We start from the raw sequence: 19641 nt of genomic DNA, 5'->3' as shown, positions 1-19641 counted from the left end.
CACACACACACACACACACACACACACACACACACACACACTCGGTATCCTCACTCACACACAGAGTTGGTATCCTCACTCACTGACTCACTCACTCACACACACACACACACAAACGCACACACACACACAAGCACACAGTCAGTATCCTTTCACACACACAAACACACAATCAATATCCTCTCATACACGCACACACTCAAAATCATAAAACACACACTCAGTATCCTTTCACGTACACAGCCAATATGCTCTCAAACACACATATGCACACAGTCAATAACATCACACTCAGTCAGTATCATTGCACGCACACTCACACACACAAACACACACAGTCAATATCCTCTCTCACATACACACACACAGTCAGTATCCTCTCACATGTATACATTCAGTATCCACACACACACACACACAGATATGATTGCTATTACCCTCATCCTCTTCCTGACACACACACACCATCACTGTATTAATTAGCTTCACATTCACTCACTCACTCACTCACTCACTCACTAATTCTCTCTATATACACACACACTGTCACTACATGACTATCACAACATGTATTGTGTTTATTTGCATGTATGTGTGCTGATCTGTAAGTGTGAGTTTTTATCCTTCTCTCTGCAGGCTGTATAACTGCAATATTACAGATAAAGGTTGTGCTGCTCTGGCTTCAGCTCTGAGGTCAAACCCCTCATCACACCTGAGAGAGCTGAATCTGAACCTCAATGAACCAGGAGACTCAGGAGTGAAGCAGCTCTCTGCTCTACTGGAGGATCCACACTGTAAACTGGAGAAACTACAGTGAGTTACTGACTTACTGTCTCTTTATACACACACACACACACACACACACACACACACACACATATAGTCAGTATCATCTCACAGACACACTCACACACAGACAGTAGCCACTCTCTCTCACACACACACACACACACATAATCAATATCCTCTCACTCACACACGCACACACAGTCAATATCCTCTCACACACACACGCATAGTCAGTATCCTCTCACATGTACACATTCAGTATCCTCACACACACACACACACACACACACACACACACACACACACACACACACACACACACATATATAATTGCTATTACCCTCTTCATCTTTCTGACACACACACCATCACTGTATTAATTAGCTTCACATTTACTCACTCACTCACTCTTTCTATATACACACACACACTATCACTACATCACTATCACAACATGTATTGTTTGTGTTTGCACGTATGTGTGCTGATCTGTAAGTGTGAGGAGTTTTTCTCCTTCTCTCTACAGTCTGTTTAACTGCAGTATTACAGATGAAGGCTGTGCTGCTCTGGCTTCAGCTCTGAGGTCAAACCCCTCAACACACCTGAGAGAGCTGAATCTGAACCACAATAAACCAGGAGACTCAGGAGTGAAGCAGCTCTCTGCTCTACTGGAGGATCCACACTGTAAACTGGAGAAACTACAGTGAGTTACTGACTTACTCTCTCTCTCTCACATACACACACGCACACATACACACACTCACACACACACAGATATAATTGCTATTACCCTCTTCCTCTTTCTGACACACACACACACACACACACACCATCAATGTATTAATTAGATTCACATTCACAAACTCTCTCTCTGTTTCATTCACTCATTCACATTGTTCCTAAGTTCAGTAGATTCTTTAAAAAATTCTAATTATTTGTTGAGACAAAATCTCACCTACAGCTGCAGTAACAATATAAACCCAAACTCACTTTATCATGTGGACACACACAACCACAGCAGGAGCTGATTGATGGAGAACTGGATGTTACAATGAGCTCTGTGTAGGGATTGGCTGATTAACATTACTGATGCAAACCAATAATAATCAGACCTATTTCACCCCTACACAATATAGCAGTCAGGTACTAGTCTAGTGTGAGTGTGTGTGTGTGTGTGTGTAATGGTAATTGTGCTTGTGTACAGAGTCCGATACCTGACTGATGGGTGTGTGTTCATGTCTGATCTTTCTGTCCTATTCTCTGTCTCACAGTATCCGGCCACTATTGAGGTGATGTGGTCTGAGTCTCCCACACAGAGAAGAGGATGAACAAACACACACATAATTCATCATATGATTCTCCATGGTAATGTGTGTTAGTGTGAATATGTGTGAACATGACTGCAGCACAGGGCTGTGTGTCCTCCCCATGTCTTCCAGTTTCTAGACACCACACACACCTGACCTGGACGTTACACACACACACACACACACACACACCCCTGACATGGACACCACACACACCTGATCTGATCTGAAACTCTGCTGCCTTCCTGTTCTCTGGTGCTCATTAGTTTGAAGTTTACAGAGATAATCAATACTAAACCTACATATCAGTGTAAAGCAAAGGTTTAGTAAAAAAATTAAATGTAGTTTTATACTTTCCCCAAATTACCCATAAAAAGCTCAATTGTAACAATATGGGGCCGCCATCATGGATAATTGGAATTGATTTCTTCCTTTGAATGTGTATGACAGAGTTATGTGGATGTTGATTTGGTTCTGCTTCGAACTTTAATGTGTAAATACCACCTGAATTTAAAATGCTGTCTGCAGTAAGTGAGTAAAGATGTAGGCGTGTTCTTATGAAAGTGGGTGTAACAGCTTCCACTACTAACTAGTTACATTAGTTTAATTTCTCAAGTGTACCAATAAACAACACTGCATTCACACAGATTATGGATGTAACCCTTAATACTATATCATAGAAGCAGCAGTGAACCTGTAACCCAACCACAAAGTGCTGTTATTTGTTTATTTATACAAAAAAAAAAAATTATATTCAGTCACATTGCCCAGACAAATAGCCTGTTTCACTTACTATGTGCAGGTCTGAGAACCTTACTGCTGCGCCCCCTCTGGCAGAGTGGATGACCACTTAATAAACCTTAATAAACAGCTGTTATAAACAAAAATATGGAAGGGAGAATTATGTTTGTAAAATTTAATTTCATGTTTCATATTCCAAATATAATGAATTATGGTTACACAATATATCAATCAGTACATGTTTGATAAATGACAGTTATTTACAAAAACATGCATGTTGGGATTATGGTGTGCACCTGCTGTGGAAACTAAAGGTTAATATCACCCCTCCCCAAATAAACTACACTCATACAGACCACTTCATACCCTCAGTGTTGATCACGAGTTATACACACGTACTAACACAAACTACCTTTTACAGCCGCCACACTGCATTTATAAGAAATAATGTCCATCAAAGCAGACGCCATTAACATGTTAACTGGGCTGTGCAGAAATGACCTGACAGAAAGGTGCGCACGCTTAGTATTTTACTGCAAACATGAAGAAAAACTACATCAGAATTCATAAGTCCAGTTTGGTTCATGTAGCGCCAACTATCGGCAACAGGCGCTCGTTTGGAGACTTGAACGAGGAAGTAGGAAAGAATTGAAATGTCTCCTGAATAAAGTTGTGGCCTCCGCGTATTTAAAATGGCTACAAACGTGAGTTACGCTGTTTCTACACAAGCACGCTGAGCTTTGTCTCACACTTACTGAGCGCCAGAAGGTACAAAGCTGCTCCTTTTAAAGCTGGAGCTCATTAGCCAGGTTAGCTCGCGCTAAAACAACCACAAGGTTGCGTCACGTCCCGTTCAGCCGTTAAGCCGCGCGCAGACTAAAGCCGCCCTCCGTCCAGCTCGCGAGCCCCGTACACGTCGTGCCGGGGCGTCTCGCGGAGAGCGACTGGCTCGAGATGGTGTCGCGTGAGGAGGGCGAGGAGGCGTGTGACGTGATTGGGATGCTGAAGGTGTTCTGGACACGTGCTGTGATGTGGATCTGCAGAAGCAGGTGAGCCGCTGCGTCCAGGTTTGGGTGTGAAGACTACAGAGCACTAGTTGTACATGCTGATTCACATCTGATCAGACTTTCTACGTTTACATCTGATAAGAGGCGGCTTTAATGTAATATTATTACATTACATAATATTAATAAAGAATATTATATATTTTTATTTTATTTTAACATGCCTCAAATAATGGGTATTTTATTTATTAGTAATCTATTTTAAAGAGGATTTTAGGTAGTTTTTTGTTTTTTGGTTTCTCACAGTCATAATTGTTAGGTTAGGTGTCATGGAAATGATCTAGTGTACAATTTATTATGATTATTATATTTCAGTGCTATAAATGTAATGCAGTTTGGTCTTTAATGGAGTATCACTCATAAATATACTTAACTAAGGCTTGTTTTGTTCCAATAGTTTAAAAGCAGGTCTGTGTTCTGTCCATGTGTGAAGACTTGATAGGGAATCATACAGGCTTTAGTCATAATCTACAGCAGGAATTTATAAGAACTTACTGGGGAAAAATGATTTGGGTCTCACTCACCTGTTTCCAGTCATTGAGATCCTCAAGCTCACGTTTGTTAATTTAGTTACTGTTGAGTGTAAATGTCATTATACTGGTCCCAGTCAGAACGTGGTGAATTACTGGTCTCCTCTCTGTTGAGTATAAATGTCATTCTATTGGTCCCAGTCAGATTACTGGTCTCCTCTCTGAAGCAGCAGGTGCCCTTTACCATATGGCTGGCACAGGAAACGCTTACACAGGTAATAGCCTCACATATGTGTATGATCACATCCTTACACAGGTAATATCCTCATATATGTGTATGATCACATCCTTACACAGGTAATATCCTCACATATGTGTATGATCACATCCTTACACAGGTAATATCCTCATATATGTGTATGATCAAATCATTTCACAGGAAATATCCTCATATATGTGTATGATCACAACCTTACACAGGTAATATCCTCATATATGTGTTTGGTGACAACCGTACACAGGTAATATCCTCATATATGTTTATGATCACAACCTTTCACAGGTAATACCCTCATATGATCACAACCTTACACAGGTAATATCCTCATATATGTGTATGATCACAACCTTTCACAGGTAATATCCTCATATATGTGTATGATCACAACCTTACACAGGTAATATCCTCATATATATGTATGATCACAACCTTACACAGATAATATCCTCATATATGTGTATGATCACAACCTTTCACAGGTAATACCCTCATATCACAACCTTACACAGGTAATATCCTCATATGTGTATAATCACAACCTTACACAAGTAATATCCTCATGTTTGTGTATGATCACAACCTTACACAGGTAATATCCTCATATATGTGTATGATCACAACCTTTCACAGGTAATATCCTCATGTATGTGTATGATCACAACCTTTCACAGGTAATATCCTCATATATGTGTATGATCACATCATTACACAGGTAGTATCCTCATATATGTGTATGATCACAACCTTTCACAGGTAATACCCTCATATGATCACAACCTTACACAGGTAATATCCTCATATATGTGTATGATCACAACGTTACACAGGTAATATCCTCATATATGTGTTTGATCACAACCTTTCACAGGTAATATCCTCATATATGTGTATGATCACAACCTTACACAGGTAATATCCTCATATATGTGTATGATCACAACCTTACACAGGTAATATCCTCATATATGTGTATGATCACAACCTTTCACAGGTAATATCCTCATATATGTGTATGATCACAACCTTTCACAGGTAATATCCTCATATAATCATAACCTTACACAGGTAATATCCTCATGAGATCCTGATGACACGTGAAAACCTTCTTTGCTGTCTTTGTTTACCAGATCCCTTTTTTTCTCAGACTCCTTCCTGTTTACAGATGTTGCTCGGTTTCTGTATTTATTAGATGCTACATTATTAGGAAAAATACGTTCCACTCAAGGTTATAGTTGATTTCTCAGGATGATGTGATGTCTCAGATTAGAAGTCTAAAGAGTCCATAAACCCAGACCAGCACAGCAGTGGCCCCTCCTAGTGTGAAGAGGGTGCTCCACCCCCAAACATCCAGGCCCCACCCTCCAGCACCCGAGCTCCTCCCTCCTGCAGACCCAGATTTACAGCGTGCCAAACCCACCAGAAAGCACAAAGAGCACCTCACACCATCAGCAGAACCAAGTACAAGGAAACTGCAACCTCAACTAATTCCACTCACTGCCTACAGTTCCCAAAAACACTTGCAAGTCTCTGAAAATACCAGTTTATACAGGAGGGGATTAACAGAGATTATATTATATGCACAAGAAGAGGGTGGGGGCTCATGATAATGAAATGGCTACATCTGGTCAGAGCAGTTAATGGAACAATCTTCAACTCAAAAAATACAATAAATAAAAATGTATTAGTTTGTAATAATGTGCAAATTCTTAGTCATTGCTTGGATTTATTGTGTTAAATGAAGAGCAATGCAACATTATTCAGTGTGACAAGCAATAAGCAAAAAGCATTTTGCTTATTCCTGCTGGGTCTTTCATTCATAAAGTCTTAATTCTGAATGTGTTAGATGATGTCAATGTTACCTAATCATGTAGAGCTAGGCGTGTTACAATAGAAAAGCTGAATATAAGTGTGAAGGGAACTCAAGGGATTGGGACTAAACAGCTGTGTAGCCTTAAGAAAACCACTTATCAGTGAGGCTAACTGGCAAAAATAGCTTCAATTTGATAGGGAGCATAAAGATCAGACTCCGCAGCAATGGAAGAAGGTAATGTGGTCTGATGAGTCCACATTTACCCTCTTCCAGAGTGATGGGCGCATGGGGGTAAGAAGAGAGGCGGCTGAAGTGATGCACCCATCATGCCTAGTGCTTACTGTACAAACCTGTGGGGGCAATGCTATGATCTGGGGTTGCTACCGTTGGTCAGGTCTAGGTTCAGCAATGTTATGTGCCCAAAGAATAAGGTCAGCTGACTACCTGAATATACTGAACGACCAGGGTATTCCATCAATGGATTTTTTCTTACCTGACGGCACGGACAATTCCAGGATTCGTCGGGCTCAAATTGTGAGAGAGTGGTTCAGGGAGCATGAGACATCATTTTCACACATGGATTGGCCACCACAGACTCCAGACCTGAACCCCACTGAGAATCTTTGGGATATGCTGGAGAAGACTTTGTGCAGTAGTCCAAATCTCCCATCATCTATACAAGATCTTGGGGAAAAATTAATGCAACTCTGCCCAGAAATAAATGTTGTGACATTGCAGAAGCTTGTGGAAACAATGCCACAGTGAATGCATGCCATAATCAAAGCTAAAGGCGGTCCAACGAAATTTTAGAGTGTGTGACCTTTTTTTTGGCCAGGCACTGTATATGCCCAGCAGTGCTCGTCTGCCTTGTGGTGTGTGATATTTGTGGACAGAAAGAGGGGAGGGGCTCCTAGCTTTATAAAGCCTGTGGTTTGCATTAATGAACACATGGGTCATCGCCTGTTGTTTCTGCATGCTGAGGTCAGTATGACCTCATAAGTGAAAAGGTATTAGGATGAGAACAAGCATAGTGCCCTACAGGTATATGTTTGTGTGCACATGTGTAGATGTTAGTGACATGTTTACATTCATATTGTTCACATAATGTTTAATAGTGGTGTCTCCCTGGCAATGTAAACATCCCAGTGTTAGTGAGAGATGGCTCAGACATTGGGCTAAACCACACTGATCCTGCTTGCTGCGTGAGAGAAACAGCTGGCAGGATCAGTGTGGTTTAGCTCCATGTTTGAGCCATCTGACTCTGACCAAGAGTCTCTTCAACAGGAAAATGGACCCCAATAAAATCTTATCGATGACAAAATAGTGTGTCCAAAACTCCAGCTGGTTGAGCTAAGATTCACTCAGTTATAAAGAGGCTGAATTATGTGTACTCTTCATTAAAGTGGGTGGTGTTCCCTTAATTAAAGTGGGTTGTGTACTCTTAATTAAAATGGGTGGTGTTCTCTTAATTAAGTGGGTGGTGTACTCTTAATAATCCCTTAGAGCAATGCTGGTTGTGGAAGCTTTTGAAGCTGACTCAGGGGCGCCGTCAGGGATTTTGGGCCCCATGAAAAGATATGACACTGGGCTCCACCTTCCCATCACCCCAGGCCACGCCCACCCTGAAAATGTAGCATTGTGCATGTAGTGGAATTCACTATTTGATGTAAGACTGAAATCATCTATAAGAAAAGTGCTAAAGACCATATTTTACAGTTTATGGAAGCTTTCTAGTCTTTTAAAAACAGAGATCTTTTCCAACACTAATGAATTTATTTCTCATGGGAACAATCCAGTGTGATCTGCCTTAGACTTATACAGAGGCCTTGAAACCACCTGCATCAGAGCCTCTGTTTTGCACATATAGACTCAAAAAGGTCTCTGACCTTAAGATACCCCAGAAACATTATTCATCTTTATGCTTTCAGACAGTCTTGCACCACTCTGCACATGTGACAGGGAGCTTCAAAGCCTATTTTAATTAGATCACAGATCGTCTCATGAAAATACAGATTAACGTTTGGCCTTTCCTTTGCCTCAAAACATTTGATCACCTCATTCCCCCCTTTCATGATTTTGTCATGAACTATTGTCCCGCTGTCTCTATTTAATGTGTCATTGTTTTATATAAATGTTAACAATGTTGTGACTTTAGTTTATTATTTCTAATATGAACTATTGAATTTAACTGCGTGCCCTGTAACATTCTTTTCTTACTTATGTGGCCAACATCCATTGGGCATTGCGAAGGTTTCTTATATTATCACACAAATATCTTAGGTTATACAGTTACTTCAGTTTATAAATTATGTTAATACTGTTATTTGGAATAAAATTACAGCAGGATTCTCCGAACAGAACACATACACCTCCCCTCTCGGCCAAAAACTTATCCAGAGCTATACGATTTTGCCAGGTCATTAATGACATAGCTTCCAATTGCACCGCCACTGCTGTTAGTGCATCAGTATAATTAATAAAATGATGCTGATTATAGTATATGTAATTTATCCAGTCAATAGTTTTGTTTATAGTAAACCACCAGAGAATTGATTCAGATCCTGCAGCAATTTGATTTCTAGCCTTAAATTAATCCGAAGCCCCCCTATGAACTCCAATAGCATCAATGATACTTTATCATCCAAACTACCCTTCGGTGCCTCACGTTGCTGAACACAATGATAAGCATCGTTGTGTGGGAAGTACAGCTTCAGGTACAGGAACCATAGGAAATGACACAATCAACATGACTCTTACCCCCACATACCCAATGAGCATCCGGAATTACGACACCATCATATTTCTGCATGAGACGTGCATGATTAACCAGGTCTTGTTCTACAAAAGTTCCATTGGAGTTGTCAAAATAATGGGTATTGTTAAAAGTTGAAATATAACAGGTTCAGTGTAATCCATAATCCAAATCCTACAACATTTCCTTGTGAAATTTCCCACATTTTTCCTCCTGTACAATAAAAACAATCAGGACACACTGTGGAATTCATCACAGTAATACTTTTTTTCTTACAGTTGTAGCTTTCTGCACAGTTGTCTGCCTCCAATTTTCTGAGCTCAATGAGTTAATTCTGTTCACCAATATGGACGTAGCCAGCCCTCTATCCCAGTAAACCTGTCTCTTGTCTGTCATTATTCAAATCTTTAACCCTACACACCGCCTCCCATCATCCAGCGCTGGCGGTGGTTCAAACGGTCCCCATGGCAACCGCTCCACTCCAACTGTTGCTCTTACAGGCACTTGGCTAAACAACAACTGCAGCCAACAGAGCCCTTTTCCAAATCCTCCTTATTCCTTATTCATCCAATTTATGTCACTTAGTCAGCCGATACAATTTAACATGTATTAAGTCTAGCGATTTCCGACACGCCACACCTGCAGAGTTTCTATATATTTTCTCAAGCCATAAATGCATTTGCACTCCCTGCATCTCATTTAACAAATTGCTATCCATGTGATTATTTTAGTCGCAAATCTATTCACTTGATTCTAAGTTATTTTGTTAGATTTAACTGCTTATTGATTATTGAATATTGATTTAGCCAGAACTTACTTGGGTAAATTAGATATTCACTGTTCCAAAAATACTATTAACAGCCACTCGCTCTGGTTAAATTTCTTATCCTGTATATTTTAACTTTACTCTTCTCCTATTGCTGCTATTTTAAAATGTCCATCATATGTATGCTCGCTACTGCTTTAACTGTTACCAGTTTTATATACGATACCTCTATCATTTACTTTATATTTATTACTAAAACAATGTCTATATGTTTTGCATGCACGCATTTTATAATGAGATATTATTAATGACATTTTGACAGATCTGTCTGCATATCCATTCACTTCTTTTGTTAAACGACCAAACCAAAATAATCTTAATTATAACCCAGAAAAAACTGTTATGCTGGTATGCGTCGTACAATACGTCATTGTTGGTAATCTGTTAACTCGCGATGGCCACATCAACACAAACACAGTTTTTACAGACAAAACATTTAACACTTTTCTCTTAGTGCTGCTTTACTCACGAGATCTACTATTCTTCTGTTTATTCTTTTAATCTCTTTATTCTCTTTTTATTCTTTTATTATTTTATTCTCTTTATTCTCTTTTATTCTTTTATTCTCTTTATTCTGCACATTTTCTTTACTTCACTTGTTGTGGTCACATTTATACAGAAACAACTGGAACAAACATACCTGTTAACATTCATCTCTTCAGCGCTTTTTTTCTCTGGAGCTCTATTTATTTCTCTTTATTCTCTTTATTCACTGCACATTTTTCTTTACTTTATCTTTCTTTATTCAACTGTTGTTTTTTTTCACTATTTCCCTTTACAGTAAGTTTTTGTGAAACTATTTTCACTTTTACTACTTGATTTTCTAACTGTTACTCCATTTTTTGTTATTTTATATTTTTAGCAAACAATTCTCACTCCTTCAATTCCCAGTCTGCACCCTTAAGACCCCCAAAACCTGACTACAAATCTCTGTGGACCAGGTCTGAATACCACCTATGCAGAATGTTTTAACAGGGATTTAAGTACCTTTGGTAGTGCGCGTGTGGATTCAGACCCACAGAACAGTGCAGCTTTGGGTTGTCCGTCAGCTGGTGCTTTGTCCTGCTGACGGCGTGGGTCCGTTGCCAGTCAATCCAATTGATCCCTGTGGTACAGCCACCAATTAATGGTGTTCATAGATTTTCCTAAATTCAATGTTACAAACGAGGCATTGTCCGGAGAATGTCTAACAGTGTCAGGTGGGCATGACCTTTATATATTTTCTTCAAGGACACTTACATAACCATTTAAATTTTTTTATTGTAACGAATCTGCTGGCCTGAGTGCTGATGGGCATGGAGCAGGATGCACAGATTCCCTCGATGAAGTGACGCGTTTATTAACAAAAGACACAAACAACAATAGTGGCACTCATATACAACATGAAGGAAAGACATGACTCATACACGTAACAAAACACAGACTCTAGTAACATTGAACGAAGATTACATACGCATTTTACATTAAACAGCAGACTAACAATGACCAACACAGTACACACACTATCAGAGATTTAAATAGACAAAAGACACAAGACATTAAGCCCCATACAGGTGCATACAATTACAAAGGGCGTGGTTACAAACATTAAACCCCCTGCACGCGGCAGGCCGTACCATGTGACGTGACTTGTGTGTGGGGGGGGGGGAGGGCGTCCCGTGACATTTATAATACTTTTCCAGGTTTACACTATTATGTTCAAATCATACATTATTCAATATATGCAAATTGATATTCAATACTTACACCAACTGGTTCTTGGTATCATTATGTTCAACCTAAACTACTTCTATTTTTTTTAAAAAGGCGATCTTATTTCCTACCGCCAGGTGCCCATATTGCTTCTTCTGGTGATCCTTTTTCATAGCACCAGATGCCCATATTCTTTCTTCCGGTGCTGGGCTGGGATGTCCCATCCTTGAACCAAGGATCCCTCAACTGAGGCCCCTAGAGGCCTGTCAAAGAGGCATTCTGAGGCTTTATGCTGAAGCCAACCATCCATATTCTTCTGCGTACAATATCATTTTATTACCTCACCCTGCACTGTGAAATACACATCCTTATATTCACAAAAGCACATGCTTTGGCTGGTAAAACATTTCTTATTAACACCAGTCTTGCTTGTCTTCCTAACTGGTTCAGTTCCTTCACTTTTAAGCTTCCCTAGTGTTATTATTACATATTTTAGTTTACTGTATCTAAATCACTACATAAGAGATTGTAGCCTGCACCCAGTAGTAGGAGGGTGTTTAGGGTGAAATAGTAGACTATTTCTTTGTTGTGGTTTGTGTATATAAACATCTGATTTGTGAAAATGATTTAATTTCTTCTAATTAATAAACTGTTATAGTAGCTATAATCCTGATGTAGTGATGCACAGTGTAGTGACATTTCACATGAGGAAAAAACATCAATAAAGGTATTTTTGAATGGATATAACTAAAAATTAATAATACATTTTCTTAAAATTATTACATAAGGATATATATATATATATATATATATATATATATATATATATATATATATATATATATATATATATATATATATATATATATATATATATATATATAATCATAATCGAGAATCATCCATGAGTCTGAAGACATCTAGTTTTAATCACCCAGCTCTACTTATAATAGACAATAAAGGCTGAAGAGACTAACATTCCAGATGTAGTTTTATTTCAACAGTTATTTATTTTAATTACTACGAACAACAACAATGAAAGAGTGAATGTATGATGGTGCACAGACTGATGGGTGATAGAGGGGTGGAATATGAACATCGTAGAGAAAATAATGACAGGAGATCATTTTAATGTCAGAGTTGGTCAATGTTTGAATAAGTCTGGAAGTGGATACTTAGCCTGTACATGCACCTCCAGTTTTAAGTGATTTAAGTTTTCAAATGATTTGTACTTGATCACTTTAATACTAGTTATCAGAAATTGTACACATAGTACAATGATTCAGGAGTCACATTGATGTAAACACTTGGGACATGACAGTCATTCACATCCAGACTTATTTACCCCTCATTTATTTTCTAGTTGAGCTCCTCTAATACAGAAGAACATGTCAAAAAAACCAAAATGACTTTTATTTTGCGGGTTTAGAATGTGTATTTTGATGCTGGAGATTCATTTTCAGTCATGCTCTACATATTCTGATTCACCAGGGTCTTGTCTAATAAATTGAACACTTGAGTATATACATGAAATTACCAAGTAGCTGCACAGCATTTTCTACTAGGTGTCCTAGACATCTAAATGCACACAAAGTCATCAGTCACTATACATTGAGTGTGCAATATTCTTTTTGCTAAAACATCACAACAATGCTCAATGTACAATGCACTTATTAAAAGACAATATTAAATTCTTCATTGTTATTATGTTAAATGATTATGCTGGGATAGTGCTGTAATACTGTAAAGAAATAGTATGCTTTCTCATGTATACTTACATTTTGTAGGAGGATTGTGAATATTTTCAGCAGTGAATGGAAATATCCAGTCCTTTGCAATGCAAACATTGAAGCTAATCCATGCTAGAAGCCACTGAACCATCTCTCAGCTTCCATCTTATAACTGCACCCAAAGAACTCCACATAAACTTCAGCTAAAATAAGCCTGTTCCTTTCCATGATGTCCCTTAGTATTGGTAATCAAATTAAGTAAAAACAATATGGATTACTGTATCAGTTTTGCCAAACAGCATCACTCGCATGTGCTACACTTCATCTGGCTTAGAACACAAAGCAGTGCGCATATTTCAAACTCACGTAGTGGGTAAACAAATAAGGCAGGTGAGGTGTCTGCGTATTCATCTAAGCGTCCTCTATTTGTTGAAACAGCTGCCAATCACGCCGCTCGTGCTTGGACATTGGTTGTGAAGTCATTTGATAGCTTCGCCTCCCCTTCCCCCTTCACACCTTGGTGAGAATTGCTGTCACTCAAAGCCATTAACTCTTCGTTCTTCAAACAGAATCTGTGGACTCTAAGAAAGGAGGGTCTTGTCCCTTATTCACCCCTGCTACAGGAGTAACATCCATTTGCTTGCATATTTTGTTATTTTATGAATGAAAAGAACACGTGTTTTGTGCAAAGACGTGAGCAAGCAAATGAAGAGCTTTACTAGCATTCTAGATACTTTTTAAACATGCCAAGCAATTGCTTTGATGGTAATTAAATTAATAATAACAATAATAATAATAATAATATATTACGGGTCTACACAGTCACATTTACTAAACCAGACATACTTGGTCAGGCTTAAGCGTCCCTCCTGATATTATCACTTGTTTATTTTACTGTATCTGAATCACTACATAATAAATTGTAGCCTAAACCCAGTTGTAAGAGGGATAAAAAAGACTATTTCCTCATTGTGGTTTATAACTATGACTTGTGATCACTTTGATACTTATGATACTGAATTTAGCGTAGCAATAAACGTCCCTGATGTGTGAAAATTATTTAATTTCTACTCATTTAGCAAACTATTATAGTAGCTATAACTTTGAGACTACAAAACCCTGATTTAGTGATGTAGAAGCGTTTCACATGAGGAAAAACTATCAAGAGGTATTGTTGAATTTATTTTGATTTAGCTAAATTTATTTATTTTTCCTACATTGCTTTTATACTTGCACAGTTTTGTTGTACTTGCATAATTTTGAGTCTCTTAAGGATCTTTAAAAGAAATAAACTTGCTGACTTTTTGCAAGTTTGCCTTGACTGCTGCAGAATGCTATTATTTTTGGACATTCAAAATTCATTCTAATAAATAAATGTTGCATGGAATTGTCCAATTTTTAATTATTAGTATGTAAGGGTGTAGAAAAATTAAATCATAATGAAGAATCATCAATAAGTTTGAAAAAAATCTATACTCAGAATGTAGTTTTATTTCAACACTTATTTTATTTTAATTACTAAAAACAACAACAATGAAAGAGTGAATGTATGATGGTGCACAGACTGATGGATGATAGAGGGGTGGAATATGACCATCACAGAGAAAATAATCACAGGAGATCATTTTAATGTCAGTGTTGCTCAACGTTTGAATCGCCGTAGTGTTTTGACAGCCTTTGAAAGCATCTTATTCATCTTATATGATTTCTCTAGTTTTGGTTTCTTCAGCTTGTTCTTCATTTTGAGGTTTTCATGATGGCAGAACTAAAGAAAAATAAATAAATAAATAATTTACAAATGTGCAAAAATCCAAAATAATCATATTATTCGTATGTGTCAATCAAAAAAACATAATTTAGTCCAATATGAAGTTCTTCCAGTAAATAGACTTAGCTAACAGCTAAATGAATTTCACTTCTTACTGGTGTGGTACTTATGAAAGATGCAAAAAATGGTAAATAACTCCTACATCATCTCTTTCTCCGTCATGGTTCTGTTCTTTAGAGACATCTGATGAAGATGTCAACAGTCTGCTGGCCTCTTCTAGAGTTGTCTGAGTGACATTGATGATGTATAAGAGGCTTCTGAGCAGGTTCTGGTCCACTGGCTGAAACAGACATGAAGGATTAATATTTCCCACTCGCCCTCCGCTGGGCCTCTTTATCCTTCAATAATCCTCACAGTCAGTGACAAATGGTCCATTTGAAATAGGAAAATCAGCTCAGTGAAAATTATCCATGAAATGTGACGATTAACCAGTTGAATCTGTGTGTCGCGTGCTTGGGCTCACGTGGACCTGCATGTGATGTCGGCCGTGGGTCTGCAGGCGTTGCTGGATCAGTTCACTCGCGCGACTGATCAGACCCCTCCCCTCACACATCTGTTCCAGCAGCGTGTCATAGTTCTCACGGGGAACCAGGACGTGGAGGCCATGAACATGGGCCCTGGAGGAGAGGCAGGGCTGGGCAGGATCTGAGCAGCAGATCAACGCTTTGATCACTGATCTGAAGCTGCTCTTGCACACACTGCCACTGTTCCTCCCAGAATGGTCCTTCTTTACTGAAGCTACGAGAGCAAGATGAACAAGAGTGCATTAATGTGACATGAATACACAACACAAAACAACAAAACAACGATGTGTAACGGTAAAGAGGTTATTAAAAGTATACCTTCCACACCTCCAGTCATTTCTGTAATGTGCATCTGTTTTCTGACAAGCTTTCATTAAATGGTGCCACTTAAAACACCTTGCAGGTGTAACTGTACAAATTCTATTAAGTCATTATCTTTCTGCTGAAGTCATTTGTTACACCTTCATTAAATCATTACACTCACCACCATCTTCATCTACTCTCAAGTGGAAATGGAAGACGTGATTTTTCAGGTTCCGCAAGTGAACATTTTTAGTAAATGAGGATAGCTTGGCTAATTCTGGATTGTGTCCCCGTGTTGTAGAACTGGTGTTTGCACCTCGCTCAGCGGCCTGCAGATGTCTGTACAGGTCCTGGGTCCTCCTGATAGTCTCCAGCAGTGTTGGTTTCAGTTCATGAATCTCCAACATATGCTGCTCCACTGCTGATAAAACCACATCAGGAACTTCTTATATTTTTGTCAACAGCATTTTTAATAGTTATAATGCAAACAATTATGTACAGGGTATTAAAATAAGAAAAATCTTTAGCAGCAGGTTACAAGGTTGTTATAGATATATGTTACATCTATATTTGGTTTTTCACTTTGAAAATAACTTAGCAAGAGTAGTTTGACAAAAATGAAAGACCCCATCAGTCCCACAGTGCAGAGTGTACCTTGGATCTGGTATGTAGGATGTGTGAAGGCCTCTGTGTATCTCAGGCGTTGTTTCAGGAGCTGACTTTCTCTCACACTCTCCTGTAGCTGCCCAGACATGAGCTAAGATCATCACAGAGAGACAGAGTGTTACAAACCCCAGGAATCACGCTCAGCCCTGCACTGCCACGCCTACCTCTTCCCACACACGCCTCCAATCTGGTTTACTGGAATACTAGCACACACCTGATCATTGTTTCTCTCATCACTGCTCCCTTACTTAAGCTCCCCTCCCTCACACTCACATCATGAAGTATTGCCAACCTTATTTTGCATACCAAGTGGTTCAGTTATGGTTTTGTCTTTCTGGTTTTCGACTTCTGCCTGACCCCTGGACACCCCTGGACTCTGCCCCATGTTATGGACCTTGAATCAACAGGACTACGAATACCTGCCTGACCCCTCTGATCTGTTTGATTTCACTATAAAACCTCTTGCAATTGGATCCTCTTCCTTGTATGTATGTGTGTGTGCAATCATAAACACAGAGAAACCAGTAGTTAGAAATAATGACTCCAAACAAGGATCAGAGCCCTTATACTGAAATAATCAGAAATGTCTTATGTTGGGTAAATTATATTATACATTTTATTGTCTAGGACAGCACTAGTTGCATCACTTCCCTTTCTAAACCTTAGTTTAGCTCCTTAGTCTGAATATAAACATGAACAAAGTAAATAAACATCAAATTCAGAGTGTGAGATTCAATAGAGTCAATTCAACTTAAGGAACCATTCTTTGCATCCAGACTAAACCTAGTCTTAATCTTTAGAGTACTGGTCCATTATATCAGATGAGTTGTGAATCAGGTGTATTTTTAGTATGTTAAAAACACTAAACTCCGCCCTGCACCTGGTCTGACTGAATGAAACGTCGGGTTGCTACCTGGAGCTGCTGCTTTCTGTTCTCAAGCTGTAGAATGAGTTTGCCCACATCAGATTCCAGATTATTCAGCTCTGATGTGGTCTCTGCTAGCGCAGCATCTTTCTCAGCTAGATCCTGGATGTGACCTTCCAGAATGTCATGCAGCCCCTGCTCACACACATCAACAATCACCCTCATAAATGCACACACCCCCTGCTGCAGTGTTACTCCCTGCTGCCCCCCTCTGGTGTGATGAGGAATATTGGTGCAGAGTCCTTCTCTTGCAGGGGTCAGAGTTCAGGCAGGGGTTAAATGAGGCTCCAAGCTTCACAGACATTTTGTATAAAGCTGAGGAGTGTGTCTGGTAAAGGTGTCGTTCCCTTTCAGACCTGTGTGTTAGTCCTTTCTCTTTTCACACTTTTGTTTTAAACCACAAGAATATGTTTATAATAAATGTGCAGATAATATGCTTAGTGAGCTCTATAGGTCTTTTGTATTAAGAGCATATTTTTGGACGCCTGTTTTTACCTGTAGGTTGCCATGTGTTTGGAGACACCCACCTGAATCTGTTTCTCTTTGTCCTTCAGGGCCTGTTGGAGGTTGTTTTTACTGGCCTCCTGATTGATTTTGGTCTCCGGCAGTTCAAAGTCTTTCAACTCCAACAAGTTCTTCAGATCCTAAAGAGAGAGAGAGAGAATACATAGAGTACATAGAGAATACATAGAGTGGATTTCCCTATATAGTATACAATTTATAATTTTTAATGTATTCTCATAGCCTAATTAAAACAAAGTTTTTAGCGTCTGAAAGTAACAGTTTAATAAGCATACATGTATGCAGGAACATGCACCTGCACACACATACACACTCACACGTATGTCATCCTCTTTCAGGGTGGTGAGTGTGGAGTTGTGGGCGTGGCCAGGCTGGTGTCCACTGCTCTGATTGGTGCTCCTGTTCCTCAGCTGATTGATTATGGTGTTCTGAGCCTTGAGCTCCCCCTGCAGCTGTTCTATGTACCTGACAGCCATCACACACACTCGATTAGGCTACATTTTATTTCACATGTTCATTTAGAGCTATGAGATGGACTCTCTGCACACAGATTCATCTTGGAATTACATTCCAATTACATGGAACTACATGGAGAAACTCCACTGAAATCACTGTGACATTAGAATGGTGTGTGCCAGCTCAGGACTAGGTACTATAATATAATTGTCTTTTGCTAAGAATAAAAAACAAAGCATTTCTAAGGATAATTTCTTCTATAATTAAAGTACAGCAATTTACTAGCTAAGGATTATTATTGTTTAATGAGGGCCCTAAGGTTTAACTTAAGTGGTCAGAAATTAGCATTTAAAACGGAAATATGTCAAAGAATAGTGTTGTTTTGATGTGGTTGTCCTGGAGAAACAGCCCAAGTGTCTAACTGGGAAGTCTTCCATGAACAATGTTTCTTATCAGAATTAAATATAGGCCTGTACCGACCTGTGCAGATCTTCAAAAATTAAAAACAGTTCCTGTTTTCGGATCTGATTGGCTGGCTGCTTGGCAGATTAAATATGAGTGAGCTCATGTAGATTTTGCATGTGAGGAAAGGAGATCCAAGAATGCTGCGAGTTACACGTCAATGCTGTGTGAAAAAAAAAATTAACAGAACATATGTTTGATTTTGCACTTTCTGCCAACACCATATTAATGCAGATTATGTGTCTGGTGATGTTTTGACCTTTTATTCAGAATATTTGTCTGAAGTCCCTTAAAAACATTCACTTATGTCTACAGCTCCATCATAACCTTGACCTTAGATGTTACCTACTAGTAAACAGATCTGCCTGATTAACGTCTCTTGGCTCGTCTTCTTCTCAGATACATGTCTGGGCACAAACTAAACGTTCACATACTGTCTTATACCACTACATCACTGGGCATGTGAACTGGACATGGCGATCAGCAGAGGAGAG

The 19641-nt window shown here is 39.0% G+C and overlaps 2 protein-coding genes and 1 long non-coding RNA gene across 3 annotated transcripts in view; 1 reads left to right on the top strand and 2 right to left on the bottom strand.

Moving 5' to 3' along the window:
- Positions 1-2742, top strand: part of LOC145652773 (NLR family CARD domain-containing protein 3-like) — a 19427-nt gene extending 16685 nt beyond the window's left edge. Inside the window, exons 12-14 of the mRNA XM_081704033.1 lie at positions 637-813; positions 1316-1492; positions 2061-2742. Coding sequence (XP_081560159.1) covers positions 637-813; positions 1316-1492; positions 2061-2082 — 376 coding nt within the window. The 3' untranslated portion in view covers positions 2083-2742. The remainder of the gene's footprint in view (positions 1-636; positions 814-1315; positions 1493-2060) is intronic.
- LOC145652775 (uncharacterized) lies at positions 2159-3729 on the bottom strand. Its single transcript, XR_014119005.1, has 2 exons — positions 3593-3729; positions 2159-2967 (listed from the first exon to the last, which is right to left on the bottom strand). It is a non-coding gene; the product is annotated as an uncharacterized LOC145652775 (long non-coding RNA).
- An 11984-nt stretch (positions 3730-15713) lies between these two features.
- On the bottom strand, positions 15714-17888 carry LOC145653007 (uncharacterized). The gene is made up of 4 exons (XM_081704879.1): positions 17696-17888; positions 16771-16873; positions 16433-16537; positions 15714-16027 (listed from the first exon to the last, which is right to left on the bottom strand). The coding sequence occupies exons 1-4, from the start codon at positions 17870-17872 to the stop codon at positions 15714-15716; spliced, it is 699 nt and encodes a 232-aa protein (XP_081561005.1). The 5' UTR covers positions 17873-17888.
- Between the last annotated feature and the right edge of the window lie 1753 nt (positions 17889-19641).

Source organism: Electrophorus electricus, chromosome 21 (genome assembly GCF_041902795.1).
Source record: "Electrophorus electricus isolate QZ-2024a chromosome 21, ASM4190279v1, whole genome shotgun sequence".
Classification (NCBI taxonomy): domain Eukaryota; kingdom Metazoa; phylum Chordata; class Actinopteri; order Gymnotiformes; family Gymnotidae; genus Electrophorus; species Electrophorus electricus.
Note: the sequence above shows the minus strand (reverse complement) of the source record. Positions and strands in the feature narration are given on the sequence as shown.